The sequence below is a fragment of the Suncus etruscus genome, chromosome 1 (assembly GCF_024139225.1).
Source record: "Suncus etruscus isolate mSunEtr1 chromosome 1, mSunEtr1.pri.cur, whole genome shotgun sequence".
NCBI classification, from domain to species: Eukaryota; Metazoa; Chordata; class Mammalia; order Eulipotyphla; family Soricidae; genus Suncus; species Suncus etruscus.
In genome coordinates, this window is record NC_064848.1 from 189,075,255 (window position 1) to 189,094,802 (window position 19,548).

Genomic DNA, 19,548 nt, shown 5'->3' on the forward strand with positions numbered 1-19,548 from the left:
CTTCAAGACTGCTGTCTCTGAGTGAGGAAATGACGGGTCTCAGGACAGAGGCTTTGTGGGCTTACAAGGAGATGGGCCAGCGCCACGCTCAAGAAGTTAAACCGGTGCTATGAGCCCCTTTCTCCTGGCCATGAGCCCCTTAATCCTGTTGAATTAAGAATAATAAAACTAGTGAGATCTAGGCACATTTTTTCCACTGTGCATGTGGAAGGGAGGGGTTCAGAGCTGGAGGCTGGGAGAACAGAGGTTGGGGGAAAGCAGCAGAATGGGCCTGTCCTCAGGGCTGTCCGCTGAGGGTGACACTGGCTCCTGGGGTCCCAGCTGTTCCCTCTGTCCTGGCCTCCCTGGGGCCAGCAGAGGGGAAGGGGACTTGCTACTGGAAAGGGGACAAAGTGTGCCAAGGAGAGGATTCCCCATTCTGCTGTCCCTACAGAGAAAGACAAGGACCCCACCCTTACAGAGATGGGGGATGAGAGCTTGGCACCCCTTCCCTGTATCTCTTCACTCCTGAAGCCCCAAGAGGAAGGAAGTCAGGTTTCAGAGCGTGTGAGGGGTCTTTGGGGGGGTTCAGTGTTGTCCTGATAGTTAAGCAGCAGAGCCTTGGGGGTGTGGGTTCCCATAATTCACTGCCCTCCCCACATCAATATGCTGTGCAGGATTTTAGACAGGACATTCCCAACCCACAATGGAAGTTCCCTAGGGCTAGATAATACAGTGGGGAGGGCACTCGCCATGCTCTAGGCTGACCCAGTTTGATTCCCAGCCTGCACAAGGCCCCCTGAGCCTGCAAGAAGTGACACATGAGTGCAGAGCCAGTAACCCCTGAGAATCACCAGGTGAGGCACCAAAAAACAAAAAAAATTCAACATGGGGCCAGATATAGCACAGTGGTAGGGCATTTGTCTTGGACCCAGGTTCGAGTCCCAACATTCCAAATGGCCCACCGAGCCTTCCAGGAGTGATTTCTTTTTTTTGGGGGGGTTGGGGGGGAGTGGCTTTTGGGTTACATCTAGCAGTACTCAGGAGATATTCCTCGCTCTGTGCTCATAAGTTGCTCCTGGCAGGCTTGGGGGACCATATGGGATACCCGGATTCAAGCCAGGGCCCATCCTGTGTTGGCCACGTGCAAGGCAAAGGCCTTACAGCTGTGCTATCATCTGGCCTCCAGAGGTGATTTCTGAGCACAGAGCCAGGAGTAACTCCTGAGCACTACTGGGTGTGGCCCTCCCTCCTAAAAAAAAACCACCGACCACAAAACAGAAAACCAACATGATGGATGTGCCTGGCCTCAATACCCACATGGGCACCCTCAGGTCTGATGGAGTCTGAAACCTGGAAACCTCCAGGGAGGAGATTAAAGGCTGTTCTAGCTCCCAGGTGCTGCCTGCCCTTCTGCACTGATTCCCTCCACCCCCAGGATCTATGCAGTTCTGGGCATACTGGGCCACAGAGCAGGTAGACCCAGGACCAGTATCCTTTCTCTACCCATCTGCCCACATGACTGACAGGTATGGGTGCATTTCTAGGGGAGGGCAGGTAAGAAAACCTCAAGATGATGTGGCCAGTGGCATTTGCCTTGCAAGCAGCCGATCCAGGACCAAAGGTGGTTGGTTGGAATCCTGGTGTCCCATATGGTCCCCGGTGCCTGCCAGAAGCTGTTTCTGAGCAGACAGCCAGGAGTAACCCCTGAGCACTGCCGGGTGTGGCCCAAAAACCAAAAAAAAAAGACAATGTGGCTAGCCTGCAGTTTTCCTCAAAGGTGCCCTAGAAAGAAGCCAGAATGTTCTTGGCCATCTAATCAAGGGTGGTGCCCAGGGGCAACTCCTCCATCCCCTTAAGTGGTCCTACACCCACCAATGGAAGTGGGCAGAGTAGACCCAACAGCTCCAAGATGGATACACTTCCACAAGGGTCTCCAGGGCACCTCAGGGGTCCAACCACTTCGTGCACAAGCCCTGGTACCTGCCTGCTCCCCCTCCACACACTCATGTACACTGTGCTGGAAATAGCTCCTGGCTCAATGCCAGGATGTTCAAAAAGTGTTCTCTGGAGGGGCCAGAGTGGCAGCACAGCGGTAGGGCGTTTGCCTTGCACGCAGCTGACCTAAAACAAACTTCGGTTCAATCTCCCGGTGTCCCATATGGTCCCTCAAACCAAGAGCGATTTCTGAGCGCATAGCCAGAAATAACCCCCTGAGCGTCACCAGGTGTGGCCCCAAAACAAAAACAAACAAACAAAAAAAGTGTTCTCTGGAGTTCTTGTGGTGCCTCAGCAATCCTTCACCTCCAGCCCCACCCCGCCTATATACACCCCCACATCAAAAACACCTATTTCATTTTATTTTCGCTTTTTTCACAGAAACTGCAAATAAAGCCTTTCTAAAGAGGACTCGCCCTGAAGTGCCAGCACTATAGGGCAATAGTCACTCCCAGAGATCCCGTCCAGCCTCAGGGGACACAGATGCCACCACTCAGCAGGGGCAGGAGGGAGGGCGTGTCTGTAAGTCCTCTTAGAGTCAGCTCGATGCACAGGGTAATGCCACACCTAATGCAGGCAGGCACCCAGTGAGTGGTGCGGGTGGTCCCACTATCCACACTTTGGCACTCTGGAGTCTACACCTCCACCGAGTCCTTCTGACCCAGGATGTGCTGCAGCAGTCCGTTGACCACGTCCAGTGTCTCATCCTGCTCCAGCACAATGTCATAGGCATCCAGGTAACGGTCCCGCCGCTCAGCCACCTGTGTGGGAGGGGACAAGGGCCGCCAGTCCCCACCTGACCCCCCTCCGCCCAGCTCCAGGCCTCTGACACAGCATAGTTCCAGGTCACCGGGAATAAAGCCCTCTGCAGACACGGGCGGCTGCACAGCAGCTATGATGAGCTCTGGCATGGTTGTCACAGAGAAAATAGCCAACAAGACTGAGTGAAGGGTGGGTGAGAGGGACTACGCAACACTGGGGGAGGGAAGCTGACAATCTGGTGGTGACTGTGGTGCCTGAACTTTTTTTTTTTTTTTTTTTTTTGGTTTTTGGGCCAAACTCGGCGGTGCTCAGGGGTTACTCCTGGCTGTCTGCTCAGAAATAGCTCCTGGCAGGCACGGGGGACCATATGGGACACCGGTATTCGAACCAACCACCTTAGGTCCTGGATTGGCTGCTTGCAAGGCAAACACCGCTGTGCTATCTCTCCAGGCCTGGTGCCTGAACATCTTAAGAATAAAACTCAGGGGGCCGGAGAGATATCATGGAGATAAGGCGTTTGCATGCAGAAGGACGGTGGTTCGAATCCTAGCATCCCATATGGTCCCCCGAGCCTGCCAGGAACAATTTCTGAGCGTAGAGCCAAGAGTAGCCCGACGGATGTGACCCCAAAAACAAAAACAAAAACAAACAAACAAAAAAAAGAATAAAACTCAGGGGGCTGGAGTGATAGCAGAGTGGCAGGGCATTTGCTTGCCTTACATGCAGCCGATCTGGGACAGATCTGGGTTTGATCCCTGTTGGTGTACCTATCTGAAACCCTGAATTTGGTGTAGATACCTAAGACCCACCCATTTTTGGGAGGGGTCTTGGGAACCGGATATTAGGTGTGACCTTACCTGCAAGACCCGGCCCATTCCTGGGAGGGGTCTTGGAATAGGTAGATAACCCTGGAGCCAGGGAACTAGGGAGCGCTCTCTCCCCTTTCTGCGCTGCTGGGCGCTCTGGCTTGTGGGCCTCTGTGTTCTGGTCTTTGACCAGCATGGAGCCAAAAGGGAAGATGGCTAACAGGAGATAAGACGCAGGGCTAGCAAAGTATTGCTGTGCTTGAAAGGTTATGAGTAGGCCACACACCTGTGGTGGCCTACTCATAGGCCTAACAGGGCATGAATAAAGCTAATGCTTCCTGAAGCCTGCCTGTGAGTGAGTGATTTCGCCTTTCACCTGGGCCTGGGACCCGAGGGCTGGATGGGGTTGTGGAGCCACGTGGCCTGGGATGGCAGAAAGAAATCCATCGCCATCCACCGCCATCCAGCCCCATCGTTAATTATTTGATTCTACAATCCCCAGCATCCCAAATGGTTTCCTGAGCCTGCCAGGAGCGATTTCTGAGCACAGAGTCAGGAATAATAACTCATCAATAACAGTACCCCAACCTGTCAGGAGTGATTTCTGAAAGCAGAGCCAAGAGTAATTCCTGAGTGTCACTGGGTGTGAGCCCCCCCAAAACAAAAAAGTCAGTGTGCCTCAATAAAAACTGGAGAAACGGGCTAGAATGATTGTACAAGGGTAGTGCATTTGCCTTGCATGAATCCCAAGTTCAATCCCTGACATCCCATATGGTCCCCCAAGTCTACAAGGAGTGATTCCTGAGAGGCTTGACTAAGCTCAGAGCCAAAAGTAATCCCTGAGTGCCACCGGGTGTGGCCCAAGAACAAAACCAAAAAAAGTTGAAATAGGGACTAGAGATAGTACAGCAGGTAAAGCACTTGCCCTGCATGTGGCCGACCTGGGTTCAATCCCCAGTATCTCATCCATATGAGATAATTCCTAAGTACAGAACCAGGAGTAACACCCCCTAGTGAGTATGAATGTGGCCCCAAAACAAAACAAACAAACAAAAAAAAAGAGCATCATAGCACAGAGGGTAGAGCATTTGCCTTGCATGTGGCCGAGTAGGGTTTGATCCCTGGTCTCCCTTATGGTCCCCACGAGCTTGCTAGGAGTAATTTTTTTTGGGGGGATGGGTACACCCAGTGATGCTCAGGGGTTACTCCTGGCTATGTGCTCAGAAATCGCTCCTGACTTGGGGGGCCATATGTTTTTTTTTTTTTGTTTGTTTGTTTGTTTTTGGGCCACACCCGGCGTTGCTCAGGGGTTACTCCTGGCTGTCTGCTCAGAAATAGCTCCTGGCAGGCACGGGGGACCATATGGGACACCGGGATTCGAACCAACCACCTTTGGTCCTGGATTGGCTGCTTGCAAGGCAAATGCCGCTGTGCTATCTCTCCGGTCCCCATGGGGGACCATATGGAACACCAGGTATTGAACTGCGGTCGGTCCTAGGTCAGCCACGTGCAAGGCAAACACCCTATCACTGTGCCACCTCTCCGGCCCTGTTCTGAGTGCAGTGCCAGAAGTACCCCTGAGCACTGGCAGATAAGGCCCAAAAAACAAAAACAGAAAAAGAAGAAAAATAAACATAGCCCTATGGGCTGGAGAATTCAGGAAGCAACCCCAGAGGTCCAGCACCTCAGAGACAATGTGCCCAGCAGCATATCCACAGAACCACTCTGAACTGCCAGTTCACTGATAATCATTGAGAAAGCACCAGGTCTGCTGACTACTGCCTGGGAAGCGAAGCTCATCCATCCACCCAAAAAAATCCAGTTCCTATATCTCATTCACCTAAACTGCATTTTCACACGCTCAAGCCCTAGTGGGCTGTAGCTCCTGCCAACTAAGGATAGGGAGACCTTGAACTTTTCCCACATGGCATCCCCTCTATGACCACTGTCTTTCACTTGCTGGTCCTTGATTTGCTCTCTTATTTTTCTTGTAGATCAGAAGCCCATATGCTGAATCCCGACAGTTCCCTGTTCTACCACATCCTGCAGCTGCCCCCACATGGCCCATTCCTGTCTAGGAGCACTGGGACTCAGCCTGCCGTTTCCCTCAGCTGCAGCGCCCTGGGAACGTGACTAAACCTTCTTGCCTGTTTCTTCATCTGTATAAAGGGTATGAAAGTCACTGCCTTAGAGGGCTGTGGCGAGAGTTATTTGGAGGATGGTCACACATGAGAAGTATGACTCCGCCTGGTGAGGTCATAAGCACACACAGCTGGGACCCACTGGTTTCTCTCTCTCTCTCTATCTCACTCCCTCCCCTCTCTCTTCTCTATCTCACTCCCCTCTCTCTCTCTCCTCTCTCTTTCTCTTCTCTCCTCTCTCTCCTCTCTCTTTTTCTCTCTTTTTGGTTTTTGGTTTTTGGGCCACACATGGTGGCACTCAGGGGTTACTCCTGGCTCTGTGCTCAGAAATCGCTCCTGGCAGGCTCAGGGGACCATATGGGATGCCAGGATTTGAACCACCGGCTGTCCTGGGTCAGCTGCTTGCAAGGCAAACACCCTACTGCTGTGCTATCACTCCGGCCCCTGAATTTCTCTTTTGTTTTCCTATGAGAATAAGGGATATCCTGGTGTCTCCCCTCTGTACTGCTCATATTCAGCACAGGGGCTAGCACGAAGGGGGTCCCACCAGCACATGCGAACAGGGATGGAGGAAGAAGCGGGCCATGCAGGGAGGAGTGCCAGAACCCACTGACCTTGTCATTCAGGAAGCCAACCCGGAGGATATTCTCCACACCAGTCATACCGTCGGCCATCGTCAGGTCGCCCATGGAGTCTCCCAGCAGGAGGATGTTGGTTTTGCCCTGCAACTGCTTGAAGTATTCCGAGTTCTCACACACGGAGCTGTTCTTGTTGTATGTGTGGATGAGTTGACCCTTGAATCCCCGGAGAAAACCCTAAAGAACCAGAGACAGTGCAAGATGAGGGAGGAGGGAAACAGGGCTTCAGCCAGGCCAGCTCCTGCTGTATGCATCAGGAATGGGAATCCCCAAAGCCATACATGATGCCAACCTTCACCCGCTATACTATGGCTCCAGCCCCTTACCACCTGACCTTTCACAGAAAAAGCCTGTAACCATGGGTTTCAACTCCAGGGTTGTGAAATACTGATCAGCAATTCTGCCAGAAGCAAGAAAAGCCATATCCAGTACCATGCAGTTTCACACATGAGCTCTCAGATGCAGGCCGTGCATAACAGGTCCTAGAGAAATAAACTTAGCCACTATGGTGCTGGAGAGATATTCCAGTGGGTAAGGTATTTACCTTGCATACAGCCAGCCAGGGTTCAATCCCCAGAATGCCATATGGCCCCCTGAACCCACCAAGAATAATCCATGGGCACAGAGTCAGGAGTATGCCAAAAGCATAGCTGGGTATGGCTCAAAAACTAAAAAGTAGGGGCCGGGCGGTGGCGCTGGAGGTAAGGTGCCTGCCTTGCCTGCGCTAGCCTAGGACGGACCGCGGTTTGATCCCCCGGTGTCCCATATGGTCCTTCAAGAAGCCAGGAGCAACTTCTGAGCTCATAGCCAGGAGTAACCCCTGAGCGTCACAGGGTGTGGCCCAAAAACCAAAAAAAAAAAAAAAAAAAAAAAAAAAAAACTAAAAAGTAAGTCAGGCTAGTGGTTTTTTGGTTTTGGGGCCACACTCAGTGACACTCAGGGGTTACTCCTGGCTATTCGCTCAGAAATTGCTCCTGGACCATAAGGGACGCGGAGGATCGAACAACCAAGGTCAGTCCTGGGTCAGACGTGTGCAAGGCAAACCATACCACTGCACTATCGCTTCAGCCCCTAGGCCAGAGGTTTTTTTTTTTTTTTTTTTTTTGGTTTTTTTTTGGGCCACACCCGGTAACGCTCAGGGGTTACTCCTGGCTATGCGCTCAGAAGTCGCTCCTGACTTGGGGGACCATGTGGGATGCCGGGGGATCGAACCGCAGTCCGTCCTAGGCTAGCGCAGGCAAGGCAGGCACCTTACCTTTAGCGCCACCGCCCGGCCCCTAGGCCAGAGGTTTTAAGGGCAAGAAGCTTGAATGGGGAAGTCAGAACTCTAGAGTAATAAATACAAGCCCTGAGGTATATCTGGCTGGCCCCTGGACAGGGAAAGGACCTAGCAGATTTCTGACTCCAGACTGAGCTCAGACAAGAGGTGCTTCTAAGTTAACTGTCTTTTGGCATGAATAAGTGAGTGCCCAAGGGCAAAGAAAACAGCATTTTTCCCTAACAGAGCCTCTGCAGGCTAGAGTTCTTGTTTAGAGACACACCATGGGCAGAAGACACTTCCCAGCGCTTCCCCCATTCTGTGCCCCCCATCTCAGTCCCAAGATGCCTCACGTTGTCATCAAAATCCATGTAGTTGGACACGATGTGAATGTTGGAATGGAACACTTGCATCTGCCGGATGATTTCTTCCAGGATGTCACCAATGCCAGCAGAGAAGATGAACAGGGGGATGTTGTTTTGGTGCAGGGTGTTGAAGAAAGTCCTGTACCCCTCCCTGGAAGAGAGGCCAACACTGAGTAGCACCCTGGGCTCCTCTTCTTCACTATCTACCTAGGCTGCCTGGTTTTAGGTCTTTGGTTTTAAACGTTCATTTTTGGTTGCTGTTGGATACAACTGAAAGTGCTCAGGGCTTAATCCTGTCTCTGCCTTCAGGGATCACTCCTGGAGACTATATAAGGTGCTAGTAGGGATCAAACCTGGGTTTAGTTGGTCACATGCAAGATAAGTGTCCTACCTACTGTGCTATCATTCTTGCCTCAAACCATTGTTTTGAATCAAATCCAAAGCAAGCAAGTGTTCTACCACTGAGTTATGTCCTCAGCCCAATGTCTGAAAAGGTTTAAACTGAGGTATAAAACACAGGGTGGTTACAGTGCTCTTACTAGTAACATTTCCAGGCATTCATTTAATCCCTTTAATGATCGAGACCCCCTATGTCTTTCTCAAACGGTGACATTCCCCCTTTATGAGTGACTGTCCACGTGGTCCTAAAATGGCCCCACCAAGCTGCTTCATATACTCCTCAACTCCCCCCACTTTGTATCACTGAGAAACATTGCCTTTCCTTGAACTTAATAGTGTTAAATATGGGGGCTGGAGCGATAGCACTATGGTAGGGCATTTGCCTTGCAAGCAGCCAACACTGGAAGGACCCTGGTTCAATTCCCAGCATCCCATATGGTCCTCCGAGCCTGCCGGGAGCGATTTCTGAGCGCAGAGCCAGGAGTAACCCCTGAGCACTGTCAGGTATGGCCCAAAAACCAATCCCCCCAAAAATATTATTAAATATGCATATATTTTGAAATAGATATGCCATATTTAGTTAAAAAAGATAAGTTAGTTTGACTGAGGAGAGGGGCCAGATAATTGGGATGTTTACTTCCATGAAAGCCAACACCACAGAGGAAATGTTCTCTGGGCGAAGGTCCCATTCCACTCTTATCTTTGCTACCTCTCCCAGAGAAGACCCCTTAGAGGTATATTCACTTTGGAGACCTTCAGCCACATAGTTCTTGCTGACTTGTATTAACTTAGCTGGTTAGGTCAGTAAAGATAAGCAGATGCTTGTATACATTTACCCTGGATCTTCCTGTTGCTTAAAGACAATTAAAATGAAATGTGATGGAGAAACAGAGCTCTCAGTCCATGAGCTGTGAGTCCCCTGACCTCACTTTTTTTCTCTTTATATCTGATGTTTTCTTTTTTTTTTTTTTGGTTTTTGGGCCACACCCGGTGACGCTCAGGGGTTACTCCTGGCTATGCACTCAGAAGTCACTCCTGGCTTGGGGGACCATATGGGACGCCGGGGGATCGAACCTCGGTCCATCCAAGGCTAGCGCAGGCAAGACAGGCACCTTACCTTTAGCGCCACCGCCCGGCCCGATTTGTTTTTTTAATTTTCTTTTTGTTTTGTTTTTTGGGTCATATCCAGTGGCGTTCAGGGGTTACTCCTGGCTCTGTGCTCAGAAATCGCTCCTGACAGGTACAGGGATGCTGGGCTTCAAACCACTGTTCATCTTGGGTTGACTGAATGCAAGGCAAATACCCTACCACTATGCTATTTCTTGGGCCCTTTTTATTTTCTTTTTTTTTTTTTTTTTTTTTTTCTTTTTTTGGGCACCACCCGTTTGACGCTCAGGGGTTACTACTGGCTATGTGCTCAGAAATCGCCCCTGGCTTGGGGGGGCCATATGGGACGCCGGGGGATCGAACCGCGGTCCTTCCTTGGCTGGCGCTTGCAAGGCAGACACCTTACCTCCAGCGCCACCTACCCGGCCCCTTTTTATTTTCTTAATTCTGACAGTGTCCCTGTTTCAGGCCCGTTTACCTGGAACTGGTCCCCGGCATAAAAGACTTGAGCTCCTTGTCTTATTTTTTTTTTGTTTGTTTCTATCTTATTTTGCATGAAAAAAATATCTGTATTTATTCTTATTTCGCCGGATATAAATAATTTGCTACATTGCTATATAGATCATTCGCCCACAGTATAAAAGGGCTGGAATCCCTGTGGGTTCCTACAGGGATGGAGGAATAAGATGCTTCTAGAATTCAACTCTTCAAAACTGGGCTGTGTCAACTACCTTGGAGGCATCATGTGCTCGGTCTGTGCTCTTGTTCTCCCAGGGAACGAAGCAGGTCAGGAACAGCTGAGCCAAACATTGGCTAGCAATTTCTGGCCACAAGGTGACCCTGGAGAGATAGCTCTGAGAAGTGTCCCAGCCACCCTGTCTCACCCAAATCTACACTTTCACCTCTGTCCTCAGACTTACCCCTCTGAGGACTCACAAATCACAGCAGATACACATCACTTTACTCTATATGGAATGTTCCAGCAAAGAACACTGTCTAGGGACAAGGACCAGCCACCTCCCAGATTTAGAAAAAGAACCCCAAGGGTCTTGCCTTGGTGGAAAAACAAGCTGCCTGCTGAAAAAGGGAGAGGAAACCCCTATCTCAGGCGTTCAGGTACAGCTCCTAAAATAACCTGTGCTAACTCCGAGCCTGTGGGGGCTTCTAAACAGCCAGCTCCTGCCTTTCACCTCTTTAGCTTTTTTATTCTTCCCACATTCCCTCCTCCAGTGACAAGAATGGCCACCCAGGGTGATGATATAGGGTAGTGACAGAATCAACATGTATTGTGAAGGAAGGACTGCACCTTCACCCCATGGTGTCCGGTATCACAGACTATATACTCCAAACAAGTTCTCTGCAATGAGCCAGAGAAGATCCGGAATGTGGGGACGATGGGGGATGCACAGGTGTCTCCCTGACTGCTCTATAGCAAACCCACTTCTATTCCTCTAATAGAAATAGCCAGAGTGGGCCGGAGTGATAGCACAGCGGTAAGGTGTTTGCCTTGCACGCAACCAACACAGGACAGCCGGTGGCTCAAATTCTGTCATCCCATATGGTCCCCTGAGCTTGCCAGGGGTGATTTCTGAGCTCAGAGCCAGGAGTAACCCCTGAGCTGAGCACCAGCAGGTGTGACCCAAAAACCAAAAAAAAAAAAAAAAAAAAAAAAGGAGCAGCCAGAGCAAGCACTCACCTGAGCATGGCATTGGACTCACGGACCACCTGAGCGATCTGAAACTTCTGGATCTTCTGCTGACAGAGGAGATCATGTGCTTTGGTCCACCTGCAGACAGATACCCATCCATCCCCGAATTCAAATCACAGGCAATAAACCCATGTAGGGGCTGGAGAAATGGTCTAGAGATGAAGTCATTTGCCTTGCACATGGCCAACCTCAGTTAACTCAATTCTATGCATCATATATGGTCTCCTATGAACCCCTCCAGGAGTAATCCCTGAGTGTAGTACCAGGAGTAAGCCCCAAGTACTGCCAGTTGTGGCCTCCAAACAAACTAATAAAAGTTAAATTTCACACAGGTCAGAAAGCTCCAAGGTGTGCCTGTGGGAGTCAGAGTTTGACCCCTGGTACAGCCTGGTCACCTAAAATGACTGTGTATGCCCTCCTAAACCAGAAAACTAAATAAATTAATAAAGTCCACAGAAAGTGTCTAGTCCAGCAGTTGACTACAGGTCTTGTGAGGTTTAACTCTCTTTGAAAGTAAGAACCACAAAGAACTAAGAGGAGTGAGTGGATGAAGCAAAAGCTCTTGTGAACCCTTTCCTCTCTGACTGTCCCCTCTCTGGAGATAAGGGGCATTGTCCAGTGATATTTGTTTCTATGGGAAGGTTATCTCCTCAGAGCACTGATTTCCCCAAGCCAAACATCTCCAGCCAGTCCATCCCAGGTTTCTTTCTGGGTGATATCTTAGTAGAGGTCTCAGGTGACCCGGAATAGGTCTGGGCAGCTTGTCTGAACTGTTGGACTAATGGCATCCAGTCAGCGGAGTGGGCCAATCTTCTCACCAGAGGTCCAGGAAAAAAACACCAATTCCAGGGCAGGGCCAGAGAGGTGGCTCAAGGTAAGGAGCCCTGGCATCCCCCATACCCCACAGTCCCCAAACAACACTGGAGTCACACCTGTTCACCACTGGGTACAGCCCAAAGACTAAAAAACTCTCTCTCTCTCTCTCTCTCTCTCTCTCTCTCTCTCTCTCTCTCTCTCTCTCTCTCTCTCTCTCTCTCTCTCTCTCTCTCTTCTATTCTCTCTCTCCTCTTTCCTCTCTCTGTCTCTCGCTCTCTCCTCTGAACCAGGCCACATTTCCAACCCACCACTCACCATTCCACCATGTGAGGTGACTTCTCTTTAACAGTCCGATGTGGGTCAATCTCAATAGGGTAATAGTGGTGAAGAAGATCTTGAAGCTGAGACAACCAAACAAAAACCATTAGGTTTTTTTTGTTTTGTTTTGCTTTGGTTTGGTTTTTGGTTTTTGGGCCACACCCGGTGACGCTCAGGGGTTACTCCTGGCTATGCACTCAGAAGTCACTCCTGGCTTGGGGGACCATATGGGATGCCGGGGGATCGAACCGCAGTCCGTCCAAGGCTAGCGCAGGCAAGGCAGGCACCTTACCTCTAGCGCCACCGCCCGGCCCCTCATTAGGTTTTTTTTTTTTCTTTTTTCTTTTTGGTTTTTGGGCCATACCCGGTGACACTCAGGGGTTACTCCTGGCTATGCACTTAGAAATCTCTCCTGGCTTGGGGGACCATATAGGACACCGGGAATCAAACGGAGGTCAGTCCTGGATCAGTTGTATGCAAGGCAAATGCCCTATCACTGTGCTATAGCTTCGGCCCGAAAATCATTAAGTTTTTCCCAACAAGTAAGCATAATTTAGTGCAAGAAAAAGGTGCTGTAGAAGGTCCTCCCAGTCACTGTCCAGGTGTTGCTCAGGGAACATGAGACAGAACCTAGGCCTCTCACACAGGAACCAGGTACCCACTGAGATCTCTCTGACCCACAATGTATCTTTTCTGTTTGGTTTGTTTGGGGGCCACACCCAGCTATGCTCAGTGTTTAAGAATTACTCCTGGGGGCCGGAGAGATAGCATGGAGGTTAGGTATTTGTCTTTCATGCAGAAGGACAGTGGTTCAAATCCTGGCATTCCATATGGTCCCCTGTGCCTGCCAAGGGCGATTTCTGAGCATAGAGCCGAGAGTAACCCCTAAGCACTGCCGGTGTGACCCAAAAACAAAAAAACAAAAACAAAAAATCACTCCTGGCAGTGCTCAGGAGACCATATGTGATGCTGGGGATTGAACCTGAAACAGTTCTATGCAAGGAAAGCGCCTTGACCCCTTTACTATCTTCTCTCTGACTCCCCAAGATATATCTTTTTGAGTGAGAGCATTTTGGGCAGTGCGGAGGTAGACTACATCCAGTGGTGTTCAGTAGCTATTCCTGCCTCTAACCTCAAGAGTAAGGCCTGGCAAGGGATTTGCATCAGGGCTGGCCATGTGCAAGGCAAAGGCTTTATGCTTGTACTTACTACCTATACGAGCTCCACTGAGTAAGAACATTTCACCAAGTGTGACAGAACTCATAGAATAGAATGGTTTGTTGTTTTTTCAGGGTCCTTCTAAGTAGTGTTCAGCTCTGGGGTCACTCTCAGCAATGGGGAGACCAGGCTTAGGGGAGAACCCCAGAGGTTTCAATGCTTGCATCATCTGGAGCTAGTTGGGCCTAGAGGTGGTGGTTTGGGAGGAGAATAAGGGTTCCAAGAACATAATTTTGTTGTTGTTGTTGTTGTTTTGGGGTCACACCCAGTGGCGCTCAGGGGTTACTCCTGGCTCTGTGCTCAGAAATCGCTCCGGCAGGAAGGGGAACATATCAGATGCTGGGATTTGAACCACCGTCCATCCTGGGTCGGCTGTGTACAAGGCAAACGCCCTACCGCCGTGCTATCTCTCTGGCCCGAACATAATTTTTTTGTTTGTTTATGGGACCACCACCCAGTGATGTTTAAGGGTTACTCTTGGCTCTACAATCAAGAATCAATCCTGGTGGTGCTCAGGGGACAATATGGGATGCTGAGAATCAAACCCAAGTCAGTCACATGCAAGGTGAGTGTACTCTACCTGCTGTGCTATCACTTCAGCCCCAGTAGCACAATATATTTTTTTTGGGCCACACCTGGCAGTGCTCAGGGGTTACTCCTGGCTGTCTGCTCAGAAATAGCTCCTGGCAGGCACGGGGGACCATATGGGACACCGGGATTCGAACCAACCACCTTTGGTCCTGGATCGGCTGCTTGCAAGGCAAACGCCGCTGTGCTATCTCTCTGGGCCCAGTAGCACAATATTTTACCAAAAAAAAAAAAAAAAGACTTCATATTTGCTTTATTTATTGTTGCAAGAACTCGTCAACACCACAAATCATCTTTTTTGTGTGTGTGTTTTTTTTGGGGGGGGGGACCATATGGGATGTTGGGGGATCGAACCGCTGTCCTTCCTTGGCTAGCGCTTGCAAGGCAGACACCTTACCTCTAGCACCACCTCACTGGCCCCGGAAATCACTATCTTATGTGTTGACTAGAATTCTGGAAGTGGACAATTGTCCAGGATGGGAAGACCCAGAAAGAGCAGCCTGCCTGAGGCAGGCTCTGAAGCCAGAGCCTGCTTTCAAAAAAAGAGAGGTGTCTCTAGAGATAGGCTCGAAAGTGCTACGAATGATGGACTGATCGTGGCTGACTGTCCCATTTAACAAGCCCAGGGGAGAGATCCACAAGGGTCACTGCATGAAATTCAGAGACTCCCAAACAGAACACAATGAGAGGATCTAGTTTACTCAACAGAAAAGGCTGAGTGAGGCAGCGATGTGACTCAGCAACATGGCACGTGTCTTGTGTGTGTGACACCTTGGGTTTTTGACATTATTTGTATACAAAGCACCGAAACAGGCATGATGGCATATTGATGCTCATAAGTCCTCTTGACACATGCTGCCTCAGTCACAAAATTACAGCAGTAGAAGGGCCAGAGTGATAGCACAGCGGTAGGGTATTTGTTTGCCTTGCATACTACTGACCCAGGACAGACCTGGGTTCAATCCCCAACATCCCATATGGTCCATGTGCCTGCCAGGAGCGATTTTTTAGTGCAGAGCCAGGAGTAACTCGAGGAGTAACCCTAGTGTCTCTGGGTATGGCCCAAAAATTAAAAAATTAAAATTACCGGGGCCAGAGAGATAGCATGGAGGTAAGGTGTTTGCCTTTCATGCGAAAGAACGGTGGTTTGAGTCCCGGCATCCTATATGGTCCCCTGTGCCTGCCAGAGGTGATTTCTGAGCATAGAGCCAGGAATAACCCCTGAGCGCTGCTGGTTGTGACTCAAAAACCAAAAATAAATAAAATAAAATAAAATAAAATTACCCCAGTACAGAAGAGCATAAGGCTATGCAAACAGCTCAGGACAAAGTCAGCTCAATGGTCCACAGCGATAATAGGTAGCACACTTGTCTTGCATGTGGCTAACCAATATTCAATCCCGGCATCCTATATATCCCCCAGGCACTGCCAGGAATAAGCCCTGAGCACCTCCAGATGTGACTCAAAAATAAAAAAAGGGGGGAACCAACAAACACTGCTTCCTACACTAGAATCTTGATTATGCAGCTCAAGCTAAGTCTTTGTTTTCTCATCTGTTAAATGGACACAAGAACAGTTTTATCTATAACTCTGTTACAGAAGGTTAAATAACAGACATTGAGATCTATTCAAATTTTATAGTTAGTATCAGCATAATGTTCATTCTCATATCAAACACCTCAGCAGAACCAGTCCTTCCAATTAGTTATCTAAAGGAGATAAAAATAAGGACTGCAGGGGCCGAGCAATAGCACAACAGGTAGGGTGTTTGGTTTGCACGAGGCCAACCCAAGTTCAATCCCTGGCTTCCCATTTGGTCCCCTGAGCCTGCCAGGAGTGATTTTTGAGCACAGAGCCATGATTAAGCCTGAATGCTGATGGGTATGACCCCAAAACAAAACAAAACAAGGCTGGAATGCATGTTTGAATGAAGGAGACTTAAGGTTTTTTGTTTTTTTTTTTTTTTGGTTTTTGGGCCACACCCGGTGACGCTCAGGGGTTACTCCTGGCTATGAGCTCAGAAATCACGCCTGGCTTGGGGGACCATATGGGACGCCGGGGCATCGAACCTAGTTTTGTCCTAGGCTAGTGCAGGCAAGGCAGGCACCTTACCTCTAGCACCACCACGCTGGCCCCGAGACTTAAGTTTAATTCCCAACAATGAATAGTCCCCTGAGCACCATAGAGAATAGAAAGGAGCACTGAGCAATTATTATTGCTAATAATAGCAATATCTTCTAGGTCTGTAAATGTAGCTTAATGTTTGAGTGCTGGGTTAAACAGCACTCTCATGGTTGGGAAAAAATAAAAAATAAACAACACTAGAGGCCGGAGTGATAGCACAGCGGTAAAGCATTTGCCTTGAATGCAGCCAACACAGGATGGACCCCAGTTCAAATCCTAGCATACCCTATAGTCCCCGGTGCCTGCCAGGAGTGACTTCTGAGTGCAGAGCCAAGAGTAACGCCTTAGCACCACCGGGTGTGACCCAAAATTCAAAAAGACAAAACAAGGGCCCGGAGAGATAGCACAGCGGCGTTTGCCTTGCAAGCAGCCGATCCAGGACCAAAGGTGGTTGGTTCGAATCCCGGTGTCCCATATGGTCCCCCGTGCCTGCCAGGAGCTATTTCTGAGCAGACAGCCAGGAGTAACCCTTGAGCACCGCCGGGTGTGGCCCAAAAACCAAAAACCAAAAAAAATAAAAAAAATTTAAAAAAAGACAAAATAAAACAGAAAACCACAACACTCCCTATTCAGGTATATCAAAAGGATTTAAAGTTCTTGTCTTTCATATGGTCAACACCAGTTCAGTTCCCAGCACCACATATACTCCCCCAAACACTGTCAATAGCAGCCTCTAAACACTGTTGGTGTGGCCCAAATCATCCTCCTCCAAAAAATGACAAAAAAAAAAAAAAAAAGAAAAGAAAAAAAGAAAAGAAAAGAAAAAGAAAAAAAAAAGGAAAAATGTGGCCAGAGAGATAATTCAAAAAGACTGAAACACATTCTTAGGTTTTTACCTCTGGAACTACATGGTCCCCTGAGTACTGCCAATTGTGGTACAAAAATTAAATGGGGAATATACACTATTCTAGTGTTCTTTAGTATTGCAAACCACAGTGTCTAAAAGAGAAAAAGGAAGAGAGAGAGAAAGAAAAGAAAAAATGTTTGCTATAAAGGCTAACAAGGGAGAAATAAGGAAGAGGGTGGCAGAGGAGAGGGCAGTGGGGAGGACAGGAAGCCAACTGGGACATTGGTGGCAGATAATGTACATTGGTGAAGGATATTATACAATTGTATAACTGAATCTTAATCATGAACAGTTTTATAACTGTATATCTCACATGATTCAATTAAGGAATTGATTTATATTAAAAGAAATAGAGCCGGAGCAATAGCTCAGTGGTAGGGCGTTTGCCTTACATGCAGCCGACCCAGGACCGACCCTGGTTCGATTCCCGGCATCCCATATGGTCCCCCAAGCCTAACAGGAGAGATTTCTAAGCGCAGAACCAGGAGTAACCACTGAGCACTGCCGGGTATGGCCCCAAAATACCAAATAAATAAAGTAATGTTCTTCAACTGACAGCCTACAGGTATAAAAGACTGCAGAAAACAGTCATAAACTTTCCAACAGGGGACAGGGAGATAGTACAGTAGACAGGGAGCTTGCCTTGCATGCTGCCAACCCAGGTTTGATCCCTGGAATCATATATTTTATATATATATATATATATATATATATATATATATATATATATATATGCCCAGAACCTGTCAGGTATAATCCTTGAGCAAAGCCAAATGTGGCCCCTACACAAAACCAAAACATTCTGTAATCTTTGGTCCTAACCCACGGGAAGAAGCATATTTCAAACATTTTTAAGCCAAAAGGACAATTCTCACCTCTTTCCGACACTCCTCACTGATGATCTTGCTGTTATCCAGAATATCTGCACAAAAAAACAAGCAAACAAACATAAATACCCTTTTTCCTTGCCCTCAGTAGCCATCCTCTACCCAGGCCCAACAGAGCAGCGAGACTCACTGTAGGAAGAAGGACACCGCTTCCCGTTGTGGGCAAACCTGCTCAGGGTCATGTCGAAATCAGAAATAACCTAAAAAATGCAAGAGAGACGATGCCAGGACCTGGCTGCTCCAATGTGGCACTGAGTTCGGCCTTCAAGCTAAGGTGTGTGTGTGTGTGTGTGTGTGTGTGTGTGTGTGTGTGTGTGTGTGTGTGTGTGTGTGTGTGTGATGTGGCACTGAGTTAGGCCTTCAAGCTAAGGTAGGTGTGTATGTAGGTGTGTGTGTGTGTGCGATGTGGCACTGAGTTCGGCCTTCAAGCTAAGGGGTGTGTGTGTGTGTGTGTGTGTGTGTGTGTGTGTGTGTGTGTGTGTGTGTGTGTGTGTGTGTGTGTGTGTGTGTGTGTGTGTGTGTGTGTTGTGTGTGTGTGGAAGGAGGAACTAACTAAACCTGTTTAGGACTGGCAGGAACCTGGGAGATAGACAGACAGGGGGAAGGGATCAGAACCCCTTTAACTCTTTCAACAGCACCCATACCAATGCTCCAGGCCTTGCTGAGGGTCCCCCTTAAAATCCTTACACTCCCACCTCCATATCTGCAGCACTTCGGGGCGCTGGAAAACTGGAGGGACTGGACATGCGGTGTCGGCTGTCTACCAAACAAGAGGAAAAGCAGCAAGGCGTGCTGAGGTTCCCTCCAGCTTCCAGGAGGGTTGGAGGCCTGGGGGAGCTGCGGGCCTCGGACACCCCTAGGCACCATCCCCACCCTGTCCCACCCCGGTACCTGCAAGCTGCCAGCCCCTCCGCGGCGGAGAGCGTCCACGATCTCCTGCACCCGCCTGGGCTGCCGCATCAGGACGGTGGACTTCATCAGGCTGCTGACCTGTGGGTGCCGAGACCCCCAAAGAACCGCTGACCGGCACCCCCGTGCAGCTGCGTCCGCGAACGCGAGTGGGGCGGCGCGGGGGGTCACCCGGAGCCCGCCCCACGCCCCAAGCCCCACGCCCCGCTCCCGATCTCCCTCCCGCTCACCTCCTCCGCCATGGCGCCGGGGGCCAGCTCCGGGGCTCCCCGACAACGACCGCCCCGCGGCCGCACTGCGCAGGCGTCGGGGGCGGAGACCGACCTGGGTGTGGAGCTGGGCTGTGCGTGGGTGAGGGTCCCCATTGGGGCGACGTGCTTGTGGGTGTATAGAGGGGGAGCATTTAGGCCAAAGACCCGAGCCAGAGTGGTCTTGGCCTGGCTTACAGTTTGCATCACACAATCCCCAGCCGGCTCCTGGGAGAGGGGGTACTGCCTGGCAGGGAGTTCTGATCCACAGCCTGGGGGTGGTGCTGCCTCTTGGGGTCCTCCTGCTCCATCCCCCAGAGAGTTAGCAGCTGCGGCAGCTGCACCCCGAAACTGGGCCAGCTCTTGCTCTTC

The 19,548-nt window shown here is 49.7% G+C and overlaps 1 protein-coding gene across 1 annotated transcript; it reads right to left on the reverse strand.

Annotated features, from left to right (window-relative positions):
• Positions 1-2,319: 2,319 nt before the first annotated feature.
• NT5C3B (5'-nucleotidase, cytosolic IIIB) lies at positions 2,320-19,360 on the reverse strand. Its single transcript, XM_049780751.1, has 9 exons — positions 19,159-19,360; positions 18,911-19,009; positions 18,150-18,219; positions 18,008-18,054; positions 12,293-12,378; positions 11,150-11,239; positions 7,936-8,098; positions 6,301-6,501; positions 2,320-2,738 (listed from the first exon to the last, which is right to left on the reverse strand). The coding sequence occupies exons 1-9, from the start codon at positions 19,291-19,293 to the stop codon at positions 2,613-2,615; spliced, it is 1,017 nt and encodes a 338-aa protein (XP_049636708.1). The 5' UTR covers positions 19,294-19,360; the 3' UTR covers positions 2,320-2,612.
• Positions 19,361-19,548: the final 188 nt, after the last annotated feature.

What these genes read in the sequence shown, in the direction of transcription:
- NT5C3B (XM_049780751.1), bottom strand. Translation starts at nt 19,293, where the DNA reads ATGGGGACCCTCACCCACGCACAGCCCAGCTCCACACCCAGGTCGGTC. An exon ending in CCGGCGCCATGGCGGAGGAG is followed by an intron (nt 19,010 to 19,158) that starts GTGAGCGGGAGG and finishes CGGCACCCACAG; the next exon opens with GTCAGCAGCCTGATGAAGTC. An exon ending in ACATGGATTTTGATGACAAC is followed by an intron (nt 6,502 to 7,935) that starts GTGAGGCATCTT and finishes CTGGTTCTTTAG; the next exon opens with GGTTTTCTCCGGGGATTCAA.